The sequence below is a fragment of the Cataglyphis hispanica genome, chromosome 4 (genome assembly GCF_021464435.1).
Source record: "Cataglyphis hispanica isolate Lineage 1 chromosome 4, ULB_Chis1_1.0, whole genome shotgun sequence".
Classification (NCBI taxonomy): Eukaryota; Metazoa; Arthropoda; class Insecta; order Hymenoptera; family Formicidae; genus Cataglyphis; species Cataglyphis hispanica.
This window is the reverse complement of record NC_065957.1, coordinates 1,918,909-1,935,288: the sequence shown is the minus strand read 5'-3', so window position 1 is coordinate 1,935,288 and position 16,380 is coordinate 1,918,909. Positions and strand designations below refer to the sequence as shown.

The window sequence follows — 16,380 nt, the reverse complement described above, 5'->3', positions numbered from 1 at the left end:
ATACATTTCCTTTTGCATTCAAAAATTATAGTTTCATTTCGAAAACGATTCAAGAACTGACAGAAATAGATAAAATCTCTTGACACTAGTATAACGGTCTTATATTAAAGACAAAAGAGATAGCGTACATAAATAAAAATCATCAATAAAGAGGCATGAGTAACACACAATAAAACTAAATCAATCTAATAATCAGGAATAGAAATGCAATAGTTTAAAATGTTATATATTAGAAAATGGAAGAGTCTGCAACATGATTCAAAGTGCACATGATTTGCATTTTATCCATTATAATATATGTGAAAATCAAAAATAAATGAGATCAGATATAACCATTTCGAAAAATTTACCGTTTTAAATTTTAATCTTTTTGAAACATTTTTTTTACTGTGTGATAATCACACAGTTATCATTACAATCACGCAACTTAGAAATTGCGACACAGTAATCTCTGTTTTCATTATTCATATTATTTCAATATTGAAATTGATTTCAATAAATTCGAAAATGTGATTCGTAATTCGTTAATGTATATATGTGTGTGTGTGTGTGTGTTATTCCTTCCACAATTCATGTATTATATCATGTATTATTCCTTTGTACTATATATACACTATTATATTATATATAATCACTATTACAATCAGCCTGAAACCCAAGAAAAATGTATACGTATATTAACTCAATAAATAAGAATATTGTTGAAAGAGCTAAATATTTATTTATATATATATGTTTTTTGCACACATTATGTCTTGCTTTCTATATTAATATAATTTAGCTGTATACATTATGAAACATATGCGCTCTGAATTTTATTATTTGTGATGAATATTATTTTAGATAATCATTATTTTAGACAACTTTCCAAAATGATAATAAGCTTGGTATATTTATAGACATGCTTCACGCGATTTTCATGCAGGCAAATGAAAGTGTGTCATGATGAATGACTTACAAAGATTTTTAAAATAATTACATAAATAAGACGTATTGCGATATATTAATCATGAAAACATCACTAGTTATCTGTCAAACAATGTTCCTCATCCATGGTTTTCAAAATATTAAAATTTTATCTATAACAATATAACAAAAACAAAATTATTGCGAAATTTGTAGAAAAGAAATATACTTTTTCGTCTTTTCAAAATAAATCAAAATTATAAGACCACTAAAATTAAACGTCATTAAAAATAATCAAGTATTCTGAGTCCTATTAAGCAATATAAAAAACCAATCAATTTATAATAACGTTTTAAAAATTGCAATACAATAAATCGTCATCCATGATTATTTTCCATGATAAATTGAAGGGTTGTGACCAATATAATGGTTATCGTTATAAAATAAAAATATGTGAAAAGCAATGCGTTAAATAAATATTAGAAAAGGTGATTATTGAAAGGAAGAAAAACAAAATTAGAAAAGAGAGAGAGAGAGAGAGAGAGAGAGAGAGAGAGAGAGAGAGCAATTTCTTTATAGCGCCATTTATTTATTAATAAGAAATCTACTGTGATAATTGTATTAAATCATTCAAAGAAAGTTCTATCAGCAAATAAGTTTAGTAAGCGTTTAAATAAAATTGCTAAAACTTTCTACGAAAAGAGCTAGTATTCCTTGATCTCAAATATTTGAATCTTTTATCAAAGTCTTCAAATATTAAATCATCTAAAAAAAATTACGCGTGAAGACCGAGAAAACTTTCTCATACAAGTTAATATTAAAAATTAACTTTTTCACTATGTTCATCTTCAGTAATGTAAAAGTGCTATAAATAATTGCACTGATAAATATTGTCTCTAATATTTACTTGATAAAATGTAGACAAATTGTGTATATATATATATATATATATATATACACACATACACTCTTTAAAAGTACTTTATATAACTTCTATACTGTATGCTAATCAAATTGAGGTTTCAAAAGAATGTTTTGCATAAAATGTTTCACGTAATATATAGAGTGATTTGTTTAACCACAAATCAATATTTTTAAATGAAAAGAAATCGAGAAACTATTTCTTGGCATTTGAGAGTTAAATTCACGGAAAAAGTAAAATATTTCGTAAAATGTTATATATATTTTTTTATAAAATGAAAAAATAAATTATAAAATATTTCGTAAAAATATTATAAGTATTATAATATATATTATATTAATCTATCTTATAATACTTATAAAACAGATAGATTCTCATCTAAGATCTTTTAGAAATGTTGTAATAGTTTACGCGCAAATCATCCTGTGGAGAAATATATTTTATACAAAATAATAATAAGTAATAATAAATAATAAGTAATATAAATAAATAATAAATAATAATAATATAATAACAATATAAATAAATATAAAAATTTTAACAAATTAGATTTAAATTTCGAAAGAAGCATTATAGTCGCTCAGTGAGAAAGTTGACATTTAATTATAAGCTTTATTTACTAGCCAGCAAATTAACGACAGAGGTAGATAGTAGCAGTCAAAAAGAAAGATAAGGAAAAGGAGGGTCATTTTTTTAGAATATTAAATGAGCGAAAAAAATCGAAATGAAACTTGAGCGTTTGCGTAGTTCCGAATCTTACCTTCGCTGTTCTCATCCTCGGTTGACTTGGCCGATTGCAGCTTCGCGCTTGGTTGCTTCGCTGCAATCAAAATTCGCAGCTGGCACCGCCATTTTTTTCATTCGTTATACCCTTCTTATTTATATCTTGCCCTCTTTTTAAGGCTTGTTCTCGCCTGTTCATTTTCTCATTGACTTTCCGTCATGATCGATCGTGCAATCCTAATCTCAAGGTCAATTGTAAAATTTCCGAACTACCGTGTGTGTGCATTCGTGACTGAAATTCTATTTCTTATCAAATATATCTTGAATTATTGATAAAGAAATGAAATAACAATGAGAGCAATGATTCGTGCTTTCCCATTGTTTAATGAATAAAAAAAAGATTAAATCATCTTCTCTCTCTCTGAAGTTTTAATCGTTAATAATCATATGATATGGCATTTTTTCTAAATCTCAGCAGTGGTACATCATGAATTTATATCTACTTATTATTTACTGCATTATTATTTTATATGCTAATTAGATGAATCAGAATTCTCTTTTTAATTTAACAATATTAATACTTAAAAGTCAAATAGCACGACACCACTAGCGATATTATTAATGACCTGAATATCTGTCAACTCGCGTAAAAGAGAATAACAGAAAAATACCCGCAAATAAAAAAAAAGATTACATAGGTAAGGATAGGAGAGTTCGATCGTCCATATGATCTATATTGGGTTTATTCCATTTTTCAAGAAAACGAGTACCGTCGACGAAATGGAAAAATCAACGGCGCGGAATTTATTGCAGACAAATTGCCTTATGTAAAACGAGGTTGCAGAAGATCGTGTAAGATGGTGGATGATTAAATTCGAGCGACGACTAGCTAAGAAATCAACGATCAGCGGAATAAGGTCTAACATAGACATATTAATAAATATTTGCAGTTATTGGCCCTTTGTATTAATCTTTTGCGGCACAAATGTTTTCTTAATATATTATATTATAATAAAACTTAATATATATAGAAGTTTTGAAAGGCTTTACTATAATTATAATTTTAAATTCTTCAAATTTTTTAAATTATGTGAATAATTCAAGCAAATCTATTTTGAAGAAATTTGCATTTAAGTTTACTTTAGCAAATTATCATTATTATTATATTTTTATTACAGCATTTTATTTTCCAACATAAAATATCTATACTAAATTTAATTATTTTATATATAAATACTTTATAATTAATTAATTTGATGAAAATTAATTAATTATATAAAAATATCTTGATATGAAAATAATACAACAATAATATTGCATATCCATATGTATATACATACAATAATTATTTATATACATTTATATACAATAATTATTATTATTAAGATTTAAAAAAAATATTAAAAAATTACACACACACATACAAATTTTATATACGCGACAATGACGTAATTATTCAAATAAACATGTTCTTAAATGAGGCCAAGAACCGCTTTTACGCTTAATCGCAATAATTTGCTCAATCGAGCAGAAATAATAAGGATCCACCAATCTGATTGACAACTAACATCTGTTCTCAAAAGTTAGGCCCGAAATAGTGCATGGTTGCCGACAAATAAAAATGCATATCTACTTTGACCTAAGCGTTCACACAGAAACATCAGTATAGAACAAAAGGAAAATTTCACAACATCGAGAGAACAGATATATGATTATAATATATGTATATATATATATATATATATATATATATATATATATATGTATAATGTACATTATATATATGTTACATTATATATATATATATATATATATATATATATATATATATATATATATAATGTAACATATATAAAATATAATAATATAAGATATGTGTATAATATATAAGATATATATCGTAATAAAATCGCGAATATAGTGTATATGAAGTGAACGAGATGTGATGAAGAGCGAGTGCATTAACTATATGAAGAGTAACACGAGTAAATAAGATCACTAAACATCTTCACGAGACTAACTAAGGAATAAAAATAAATAAAATATAGCAAGTAAAATGTTCTCATGAGCGTGTATTGGCATAATTTTTTTTTTTTCAAAGTATACCCATTAAAGCAGTATCATTAAAATAACAAAATAAAGTATTTCTATTTCTTCCTAAAATAGAATCACAGGAATCCAAATGCAAGATAAAACGGCTGATTCACGCTCAAAAGATGTAAAGAATTTATTGAAACATTAATCTTAAACAGTACTAGATGCTTTGTCATATTTTTTTTCTTGATTTTAATATATCATTTAAAATATTAATTGTCAATTTACTCAAAAATTGAAATGTATATCAAAAATAAAAATATAATTGTATTCTTTCTTCAAATATTTGCAATAATTTGCAATAATTTTTATAACTTTATATTGGAATACTACTTTTTTTATATACATGAAATCATATCATATCATAGATAAATTTTTTATTTTAGTTGGTAAATCAATGTTTTAAAATTTTTTACTGTTTAAGAAATAAATGTTCGCTAAAAGTAAATACAACCAAAAAAATATGTGTATTGTCTTGCTTCTTTTTTTTATTACGAATGTTATACTCACTCGATAACGGCGGTTGCGGCGCACGTCGTACAACCGCATGCTCCTGGTGTGGTCCTGTATACTCGTGCCATGTGTACGTGCTCCTGTATTCCGAATGAAGCTGCTGTAACAGATAATTAAAGCACTGTTTGTAGATTATACTGTCGCACATGACAGCCTATGATTAAAATAAAAGATTACAGAGATAGGTATAATATTGAAAAATCTATTATATATATACATATATATATGTATATTATATATACATATTGTATATATACATATACATATTATAATTTCATGATTATGTAATCAATTTCCAAGTTATCTCATTTTATATTCATATCAATTTCTATTTAAAGTACAAATATAACATAAAATGTTTACAAAAATATTTATAAATATAACATTTCTAATATTATAAATATAATATTTATAAAAGTAGACATATTATTGTAATTATATAAAAATGTAATTAAATAAAAACTAGCTTCTAAAAAATTTAAATTAAAAATTATTATTTAAAAATTATTGATTAATAAATTTTGTAAACAATTTACATATTACATTTTTTCTTTTAATAATTTAATGTGAGATTCTTAATAATATCATTAAATTTATTTTCGTCGTTAGATTCACATGCTATGATCAATAATTTACAATACGTTTGAAAAAATAAATCCTATATCATAAATATTTTAATTGCTATTATTTTCTACAGCACTTTTACTATCATTTACTATTCACTACATCAATTAAAATATGTTGTAAGGTTTCGATAGATGGACGGATCGATGGTTGGGGCTTCCATAATCTATTTCAAAAGGTAAATCCATAATATGTTTTGCGTGGAGCGTAATTAATTTTATTCGATTTATTCGAAAGACAGATAAAGCAAAACAAAATATAATTTTAATCCGTCAAGTTAAATGCTATAGGAATTAAACATTGAAAAAGTTATATATAATTATGCTTTTCTAAAACTTTCTGTTTTTATTGTTAAACTTATATATTTGTAAATAATTATGATATTTGATAAAACTTGGTCATCTCTTTTTTCCCCCTTCTTACCTGTTTCGAAAATTACCGTGTACAAATTAATCACATTTCCAAATAATGGCCTGAATAATAATTTTTACACAAGCAAAGTGTATTTTTTGCGAAAGTCACTATTGCATAATAGTTTTACATACACAAGAAAGTTTCACGACAATTAACACATATCATATCTAATACTTAAACAAGTTTCAACCGCTATCAGCATTTACATTCGGTATCACTTCCCAAGTGTACAGTCTGTATACATTTGTTAATTTGTCTGCGGAGTTTAACGACAACTTCCAACTTTCTATTCCGGGAGTAAGTTTTACGTGCGAATATATCGACATAATTGCGCAAATAGCTCTACTGCGAATCAGACTATTTTGCTGCTGTGAGCAATACCTAACTGTATTTTGATAATCACACGATTGTCATTATTCACAATATAACAGATAATATCCAATAATGATTCCAAATATGCGAAGCAACATAAAGAAAGAGAGAGAGAGAGAGAGAGAGAGAGAGAGAACATATTATAAAAAATTATACGTTAATAAAAAATAAATACGATTGCAAAATGTAAGAAAGTTTGTGATTAATAGTCTATAGAACAATTTAATATGCATAATAAAATATTACAAAGTATAGTAATATTATGATTTTAAACTTAAAATAAAATACAATGTGCTAATAAGTAAATAACGAGAAAATTTAAATTTTGATGTCAAATGTGGGGAAAAATATTTTCTCGATCACGATGTCTCCATTAGCCATAAAATTTTGCAAACATTAAATACTGATTAAATGATATTTTTAAAAGCCTTTTGTACATTTTTTTATTTATGTGTTTTATATATTTTTGTTGTAGAGAAAAGAGATTTTAGAATTATATCGACAGTTTCCTTGCCAGTGCCGATTAATCACGTAAATATAAATGTGGCCGAAAGTAAGTAGTAAAAGTCAATGTACTATAACGACTTGGCCTAAGCGTTACGAATATCGACAAAGATATAAGTGGCGCAATGCTGGTTCTTCTACCCACATTCCACCCGCAGAAATCGACTTTTCGGGCCGCATTTTCGCCATAGCAACGACAATTACGTTTCTCAAACATAAAAAAATGTCAAAGTCAAAAGTAAAAATATTATTAACGCTTTCTTCACGCGACAAAAAACGTGCGCGTGTGATCAAGCGTTTCGATCGATACGAGCGAGCAATGGCGCAATGCCGATTCTCTCTCCTACGACGCCTTCCGTGACAACGATTTGCACATGCAGGTCAATCCAGCTGAGTGACCGTGCAGTTTCACGCTATACGGTTACATTGGATTTACCACTGAAATTGACTATTCTTGCCTTGACTTCACTCCCCCGCTTTTATCGTTGTGCTTCGTTTCTCAGAAATTACACTATGTATGCATTGAGATAACTCGGCACGTGAAACAGTTGGTAAATGTTAAAATTAATTCAAAAAAATAATCCGCAAATGCTATCGATCGATAAACGTTTCCTCGCTGACGACATTAATGCAGCAATGTCGCGAAACAATAATGCATTTCATAGTTATGACGATCAATCTGTTGTTCGATATTCAATGGCGTAGAAAAATGAAGTATTTAATTATATTTTATATAGGTAAGAAGCGAAATAAAAATGAGAGAATCTCGATATCTCGAGAAATTCATGGCTCTCTGCGACGAAATAGATTTATAAAACGCGAAAAATTTCTTATTAATGTTTTTATTATCAAAAAGAAAAAAATATTTTCGCTATTAAATTTTATTTAATATTAGATTTTACTATTTAATTTATATGATATAAATATTGTTTTAATTATTTGAAATCTGATTTAAGTTTTTTATGTTAGAAAGATATTGAGATCTTGTTTGATTGATGCAAAACTGATAGCTGGGGCATTAACGCATCTGTGACGACTAATACTAGGAAAATAGGAATTCCAGAGCAATTGATCGAGTTCCAGGCATATGGAAACTGCTACAATGCGCTGGATCGAACCAAAACTTTAAGATCCTGTCAACCCCCATCAAAATCGAAAAGGGATTTCCATATACGTTTCCAATCAATATTGATTGAACTACATGCTATATCAAATATAAATGTACCTTCTTGAACCCCTTAATTTTATGAGAGTAATAAAGAAGTAAATATAAAAGAAAATTCAAAAAAATTAATCTGCTATCTCGATCAATCGTGTTCTGACTATGAGTCAGTTGTAAAATTTTGAACTTCTTACGTAGATTGTTCCAAAATTCAATCAAATTTTTTTTATCATAGCTTCTATGGCTAATTCAAAAGCTGAAGAATCTATTTTTCCTTCAAAAAATGTCAAAAATTAATTAACGATTAAAAGTAAAAAACTTTTAGTATTCCAAGTTTCAAGAATAGATGATATTTTCGAATAGGATTTACTTTAATAGAACTTTGATTTGAAACTTATACTTAAGTTACAAAAATAGTAGAATATTAAAAATTCTCTCGATTTTGCTACAAAACATTATCATAAATCAAATGGAATAAATTAATTAGAGAGAGTCCCCCTCAAAAATATCACGGCAAGTTGGACATATGTATACCCTAATTCAAGAGAAATGACAATCGAATTCCTGTATATGGATTATATTATTACAATTTTCCGATTCTCTCACCTTGTCAATCGGCATTGAAGGGCACGCACGGCAGAGGTTCCAGAATGAACCAATCATGAGGCCGCGGTGTGTGGGGCAGTGGGACAGTGACACACAGCTGCTGCGTTAGCGAGCGACGCACAAGGCCTGTTTCTCGACGACGGACACGCGGTCTCGTTAACAGGCCAGAATTAGGGGCGTTCTATCGAGAAGGACAATGCGACTCTTCGGTGTCGATTATGACACGAAATATACTACTATACGGCTCCTCTTCTCCCTCACATCCACCTCTCTCACCACTTCACCGGCGCACCACCTTCCTCTTCTCTCAGCCTTCGAGGCAGTGTTCGTAAGCGGTGCTCGGGCTCAGGCTCGGGCTCCGAATTGCTCCCTCTGCATGTATAAGTACATCATGTGTCAAGTGTTTATGTATTGTGTATGTGTGTGTGTGTGTGTATGAACTTGTTCACTGTATAAGAATATGTGTATATATATATATATATATATATATATATATATATATATATATGTTACAAGTAAAGATTTCAACCTCGTTTTATTATTATCACGATACTTGAGTATTCTATTGATATTGTTAAGATCACTTTAATATTGCAACTCATCAGTATTTGCATTGGTCGTGGAGTTTATGTAAGGGTCTGCTAACGTCTAATTTTATTTCAGCAAATATATGTAAATTTAAATGTGCAATTTCTCTCCACCTACACCTTGGGTAATCCTAAGACCGACGCTAACTTCCATGATTTATAATTCAGGAAATTACTTAAAAAAAAGTTTAATTATTATTATATATTATTTTAAAAACGATTTAAAATTAGCCACAATTATAAAAATAATATGCAATAAAATATATGTGAGTTTTTACTTTGACATAACAGCTCAATATTAAATTATTAATTTTACAAATTCTTTAAAACCAAACAACTTCAATTTGAAACATTGAAATCACAAAAATACGTTATTTTCAAGATATTTAAGATGTTTAATTAAAATAGAACACTCTGTATATATAGAATAAATCTGAACATTATTCTAAAATTATTTCTAAAATTCGCATATTAAAATATTGCAGCGTCCTACTGCAAGATGTTGACTCCCACATACATATACTTGTATATGATTAAAAAAAGCAAATAATTTGCTTGCTTCTATTTTATGTGATATGAGAACAAAGGAAATTATTTTATATATTTTTTATTCTGATGCTTACAAAATTTTTCAAAACATAATCAATGCTCATCATGTGTCCCGTGATTATATATTTCGAAAAATATATAATGCAGCTTATTATTTTAATCTAAAAATCCAGATGTGTATACAATTATTTATTGAATTATCAATACTGTAACACAACTCTTCTAGGCGAACAGATATTCAAATCGGAAAATTGTATCTCACATATTATTTAAAAAACTTTTTCAATGCTTCTATATGAATTAAGTTTATTTGAAACTTGTCAGTAGAACTACGGAAAATCCAGATCTATTTCTATTTTTAGAAAAATCGCATATTAAAAGCAGTAAAAAAAGAAAAATTAAAAACTAATATTAGAAAAATATTGACAAAAATCTATGCTCTTCTTATTTGAAAAATATGTCTCTAAACTCTTCGAAGCCTTTATCCATCCATATTCAACGAGTAAAGATATTTTCTTCGCCAAATTATTCAATGAAGATAATATTTTCTTGTATATAAAATGTGTATTTTTTAAATATACTTCATATTTCATAATTCACATTTTGTTAATTGATAAAGCAAGATGCAATATATAATATTGCATGTGGAATATATAATATTCCACAAAATAGTTATCATATGTATGAACAATAAAAAATTATCTTGCAATTACTAAGGCAAACTCTCAACGCCGTTTTTTTATATGTGGATAGATACCTTGATTTATTTTAAATGAGTAGATGAGAGATCTCATGAAAAATTTATCGTTTATTATCGTTACAAAAAGTTATCAAGTATATTTTATTAAAATTTTGTTGAAATTTTTTTGATAAATAGGTTACCTCAATTTTTTGATGATATATATTTTGTAAAAGATTAGAAAAACGATTATAATTCATGCACGATTTATTTTATATCCACTATCAAACAATAGTTAAATAAATTCTTCGATGAAAAATAAATTTAAATAAAATCGACCATATATATATATATATATATATATACACGAGTTCTATGATACAAACATATACACAAATAGAAAAAAAAACGTACAAAATATCTTTTATAAACATCAAAATAAAAATATATAAAATAATTATTTGTTTTTATATCATAAGCGATTTATTTAAATAAGCAAGCATATTATTTGTTTGATTAAAATCGAAAACTGCTTCTAACTCTTTGGCACGGTTAATTTTTTTATTTAGTAAACATTTTTTGTTGGATTTAATAAGTACTATTACATATATGTGCATATGTACGCGCGTGCGCGCATCTATGTCTACGCATATATAATGCACCAAAAGATATACATGTTTATTTGAAACATTAGTTATAATTCTCATTAATTATTACAAAAATCGCAAAACAATAGAGGATTTTCCTACTCGGTTTAACTCGTTTGTGTCCTCTACCGTTTTGCGATTTTCGTAATAATTATTGAGAATTTTAATTAATTTCTCTCTGGATACACATGTATGTATGTATGTATATATATATATATGTACAGAGTGTCCGGTATACAATAATCGCATCATCACTCGTATATTATATATGAATTAAGGATATATTCAGATGTTTTATATGTTAAGTGTTCTGTATTAGGCCATCCTGTATATAGAACAAGTAGGGAGAATCTGCTGTGTTAGAAAATATATGTATACCACCGATGTGTGTGTGCGCGTATGCGCGAATGTGATGTACGTAATAAGACGCAATGCCGGTATCTGCGCGCATACGATCATTCGATAGATTTTTACCAGATAGAAAAAAAATCGCGAAATAAACAATTTAGGATTATAATTGAGCTGCATCCAGCATATTTAAAATGATCTGTATTGGATGCAACGATAACGGAAGTACGACACGATGAAAACGATAAAGCAAAGATTTCTTTGTAATACACGTGTAAGATGAACTATAAATAAATCGGGCTAGGCAAAATAAGAAGTGAGTCAGAACAAATTATCGCGAAATTTTCGGAGTATCCGGATCGAAGAATTGATCAGTCGGTACTTATGTAACAAGTCATATTTCAAATTAAGTTTGAAAAAAAGAAGAATATCACAGAACTAATTGTCGAGATCTTTTTGGATAATTTGCTGATGAGAAAAAAAAAAAGATAGACTAAAGATTAATAAACCACTAGTCACACTTTCCGGTTTTACTACTTCCTCATCTTCATTTTGAAACTTCCTATTTCACACAAGACTTCTTTCTCTTCATCATTCAAATTTTCTCTCTTTCTCTCTATCACTTATTCTCTTTTTCCCACTTCATTTATTTCAATATCTCGATTATCAGTCTAATCAGAGATCTTTGACACCTTGTCAATTGCTAACTTGTCTTTTCCACACATATATGTATATACGTGTATGCACCTACATGATATCTTTGGAAAGGAACCCGTGGAACCTTGGAAGAAGAAAAGACACCGGTATCAAGTGCGATGGCCGACGTATCGGTTAACACTAATCCCATTTAATTAAATTTTCTTGTTGCGTAAACGCTTATAGATAAAAACGGTGATCGCAAAACGGTAGTATAGACATTAGTCCAATCATATCTACAGTGTCGAGCTATGAGCGAGTGACACATACCGGTAATTCGCGTTAACATATTCATGTGAGTGTGTTAATGACAAATAAGTAATAAGAGATAAGAATCTAGCTAAAGAGAAGGACAGAGAGACACAAATGAAGATAGAAATGGATCTAATAAGTAATGACGTTTGTACATTAGTGTATCTCTGTATATATGTGTTTGTGCGTGTATATGCCTATGAGCACCCAGGTGACACTCCGGACACGTACAAGTAGTCGTTACGATGAGACGGAGGGCAGAGCGAGAACGAAACCGTGAGAGGCACTGCTGGTCCCACTGTCGCCGCACCGACGTTGCGTAGAGCGCCGCGTCGTCGGCAAGACGGCCTGCGGAGGTGGTAGGAAGGGTTGCCGGAGTCAGGCGCAGGCGTCGAAATGATGAAGACCGGGTCGATAGTCCGCAACGTCGTTCTTCCCTTGCCGGCCGGCTAGCTATACTCGCTCTCGCTCTTTCTCCATTACTCCGTCTCTCTTTTCCTTCGCATCGTCACCGCATCACTATAAACTCCTCGCAATGACGAATTGGTGATTTAGAGTTACGGTAATCTCAAAGCGTAACACATTTCCTTTAATTTCCGCACTTTGGAAAGATTCATCGATTACTGCGTCGCAAAATGGTATCGTTTTCACACGCTGTGTGGAAAAGAAATTTTCCGCATTTGAATGAAAGTGTAAAAATCAAATTATGTAACTATTATATGAATTATGTTTAATATTTAGTAATTTAAATTTTTCATTTACTGTACACATATTATAATTTTATTGTCATTTTCGAAGATCTCTAAGCTCTCTCTTTCGATTTCACAATGAATTCGTCTTCAATATATATAATGCTCATCGATAATCTTCGCTTTTCTCCTCTTTCTATTTGCCTTCATATTTTGTATTTTTTTTTGTTTTAATTTGTTTTCCATTGCAAATATTGTAGTAAAATCTTATATAAATATAATTATAAAAATAATAATAAAATATAAATTATCCATATAAAATACCATATAAAAATTCATTGAAACGAAAAAAATTTAATGATATTTATAGCCTATCAGAAATTAATACGAGAATATAAATAGTGCAAAATCGTGGTATAACTGACAAGATAATACTTCGTAGAAAAACAATTTGGAAATGTAGAATAAAATTTTCATATAAGGCTTTATTTTCGAAAAAGCAACCATAAAGATTAAAATAGATATAAAAATTAATATAACATATTTATATTTTCTTATGCTTAAATAATATCTAATACAATGTTATATACTATCGAATTAATATCGATAATGACTATCAAAACATGTAAAAGGTTTCACATTATATCTTTCTCTCTCGCTTTTTTATTGAAAAATTAAATGTGATTTTGATATTTTATGCGTAATTAATTCGGTAACAAATTAGTTATCATTATATTACATAAATAAATTATTCTACGTCCTACATTTGTGTATTAATAACCACATTAAGATGAATTTAATCATATAATGTACAAGATTATTAAAAAACTTGCTCAAGCATAAAAAGAAATAAATATATTAATTTTTCAATTTTTTGCAAGCGAAGCTTGATAAAAAATTTTATTCTACAATTTTGACTTATTTTTGCACAAGAGAACATTTCTTTCCAGTTACATATCTATAGAAAATAGAAAATAATTCTCTCTGCTAAATATTCTTTGTTATCAAACATTAATCATATATTATTAACAAGCCTTTTACTATTCTGTTCTTGTTTTGGAGTCTATCGATACGTTCTCTCTCCCCACTTCCCTTTCCATTTTTCTTTTTCCGTCTTTTCCTGTCTTTCCATTCGTCGTGCTCATCACGTATCCGGCGCCACGGTGCCGAGCCAGCAACGTTGCAACGCGTCGGTGAACTCCTGGTGATTACCGCGATAGGCGTGTTCCGAAAGTCGAATCAACCTACCCCCCCCTCCCCCCCTCCCTGCTCTCCTCCTGCCTGTGACGTAACTTGAAATATGAAATAAAATTTTCGACAAAGTCAAATTTCTCAATACTATTATCTTTTCTTTCGCGGATTGGCAAGAGAGAAATATGAAAAGTGCTACATAGTTGGACAGTTTCACATTTTCGTGGTGCTCTATGTCAAACTGTACAAAGTCAACAATTCGAATATCCACACACACACACACACACACATACGAGATTCGATATCCGTCACATCCTTGTTATAGACCCTGGATAACGCAAAGAATTATAATTTTTATTCACATGATTATAATTGAATTGGGAGGTCGCAATAAATTCTTTTAAAGGTCTCATTTTTCTTGTGTCTAAAAGTACTTTCGAACGAGTACTCACTCTACCGTTCATGACTTTTAAAATTTTTATCGCCCCTCCAACCCTTGCTCTATGAAGGTTGAAGATGGGCGCTACTTTGGTTATTATCCCATAAAATCCTTTAAAATTTAAATTCTCTATCTTCATCTATTTTAAAGCTATCAAGGTACAGCCATACATATATTCCACTCTGCATGCAACAATAATAATTACTAAAATTTAAGTAATAAAGAAATGATTAAATATTAAAATTAAATTTAATTAAACAAATCATTTAAAATATGTAACCTGAACGATATATTTACAATGTTCTTTATTTTATAAACAGTCTTTATCCGTCTTTTTCTGCTACAATGACGCACTGTAGCTATTACAAAAAGAGCGTCGTAATGTCTAACATCGATCCGAAGTTGCGCGGGCCATTCTCGAGCGATATCCGCCTTGACCACGCTTCGATCCGCGTTAAATAACATATATTCGTGACCTATATAAATCCTAGAATTTGCTGCTTTCTATTCAATATGCTGAATATTTAAGGAGAGAAATGTGTGTAGAAAAAGAATTTTCACGATGAATTCGCATCTCCATCCCCGCGAGCGATAGAACTGGAAATTATTTTTTTTTGTCACTCACGCGAGAGAATATCGTTGCTTTATATAACTTATACAATGAGAAATTCATTCGTTACTCTATCACGTTTGCGACAGTATGTGTTTAATGGAAACAGTTGTATATTTCCTAAATTTAACTCAAGGCGATCCGTCTTGATGTCGTGCAACCACCATAATAATATTTTATAAATATTTTAGAATATTATATTTTTCTTTCTCAATAATGCCACTATTGCTTGAATTTCTAATAGATTTAATCAATAGACTGAATCTTCATTATATAACAAAAGTTTTTTTATTTTTGCTCTATATATTCGATGAACAGAGAGGTATAGTGCAAAATTTCAATGTAGAAATCTTCACTTAAGAAGTATTATGATTATTTTTATCTTCCCGGATAAATATAATGCACTTTATCTCCAATCTCCAAGACAAGATTGGATTAGTAAGTGTAGGCTTAGTTGACGATATCAAATGTGACAAACAAAATTATATACAAAATATCATATATCAGATATATATTTGAGATTATTCAAATCACTAAAATAGATCAATCACTAAAAATTCGAAAACTTGAGAAAAAGCATTATTTGAAAAATTTAAATGAATATTATGATCAAGTGACAATATACAGTGACAACGCCTAATGTAGAAATCAGAAATTGACCATATCACAGAGCCAAAAATTAAAAGAAAGACGTTGCTCGCGATATTTTAAATCAATAAAATTATTTGTGAAATAATTACATTAAACCATACATCATTATAATTTAATATATATTTAATTTTTGTTATCATCTATCCCTCTTAATTTAAAATGTAAAAAAGAGCGCCCACTTATAACAGAATATCTTATATAT

The 16,380-nt window shown here is 28.8% G+C and overlaps 1 protein-coding gene across 12 annotated transcripts in view; it reads right to left on the bottom strand.

The window, feature by feature from the left end:
* Positions 1 to 16,380, bottom strand: part of LOC126848738 (proteoglycan 4) — a 48,323-nt gene that overhangs the window by 27,439 nt on the left and 4,504 nt on the right. For 5 of the 12 annotated variants that reach the window (XM_050589860.1, XM_050589859.1, XM_050589872.1 and 2 more), the window contains 2 exons: positions 5,156 to 5,258; positions 2,589 to 2,648 (listed from right to left, as the gene is read on the bottom strand). In XM_050589860.1, coding sequence (XP_050445817.1) covers positions 2,589 to 2,648; positions 5,156 to 5,258 — 163 coding nt within the window. Of the gene's footprint in view, positions 1 to 2,588; positions 2,649 to 5,155; positions 5,259 to 8,840; positions 9,213 to 12,829; positions 13,167 to 16,380 lie in introns of those variants that run through there. The other 7 variants (XM_050589864.1, XM_050589868.1, XM_050589865.1 and 4 more) reach the window with 7 other exon arrangements.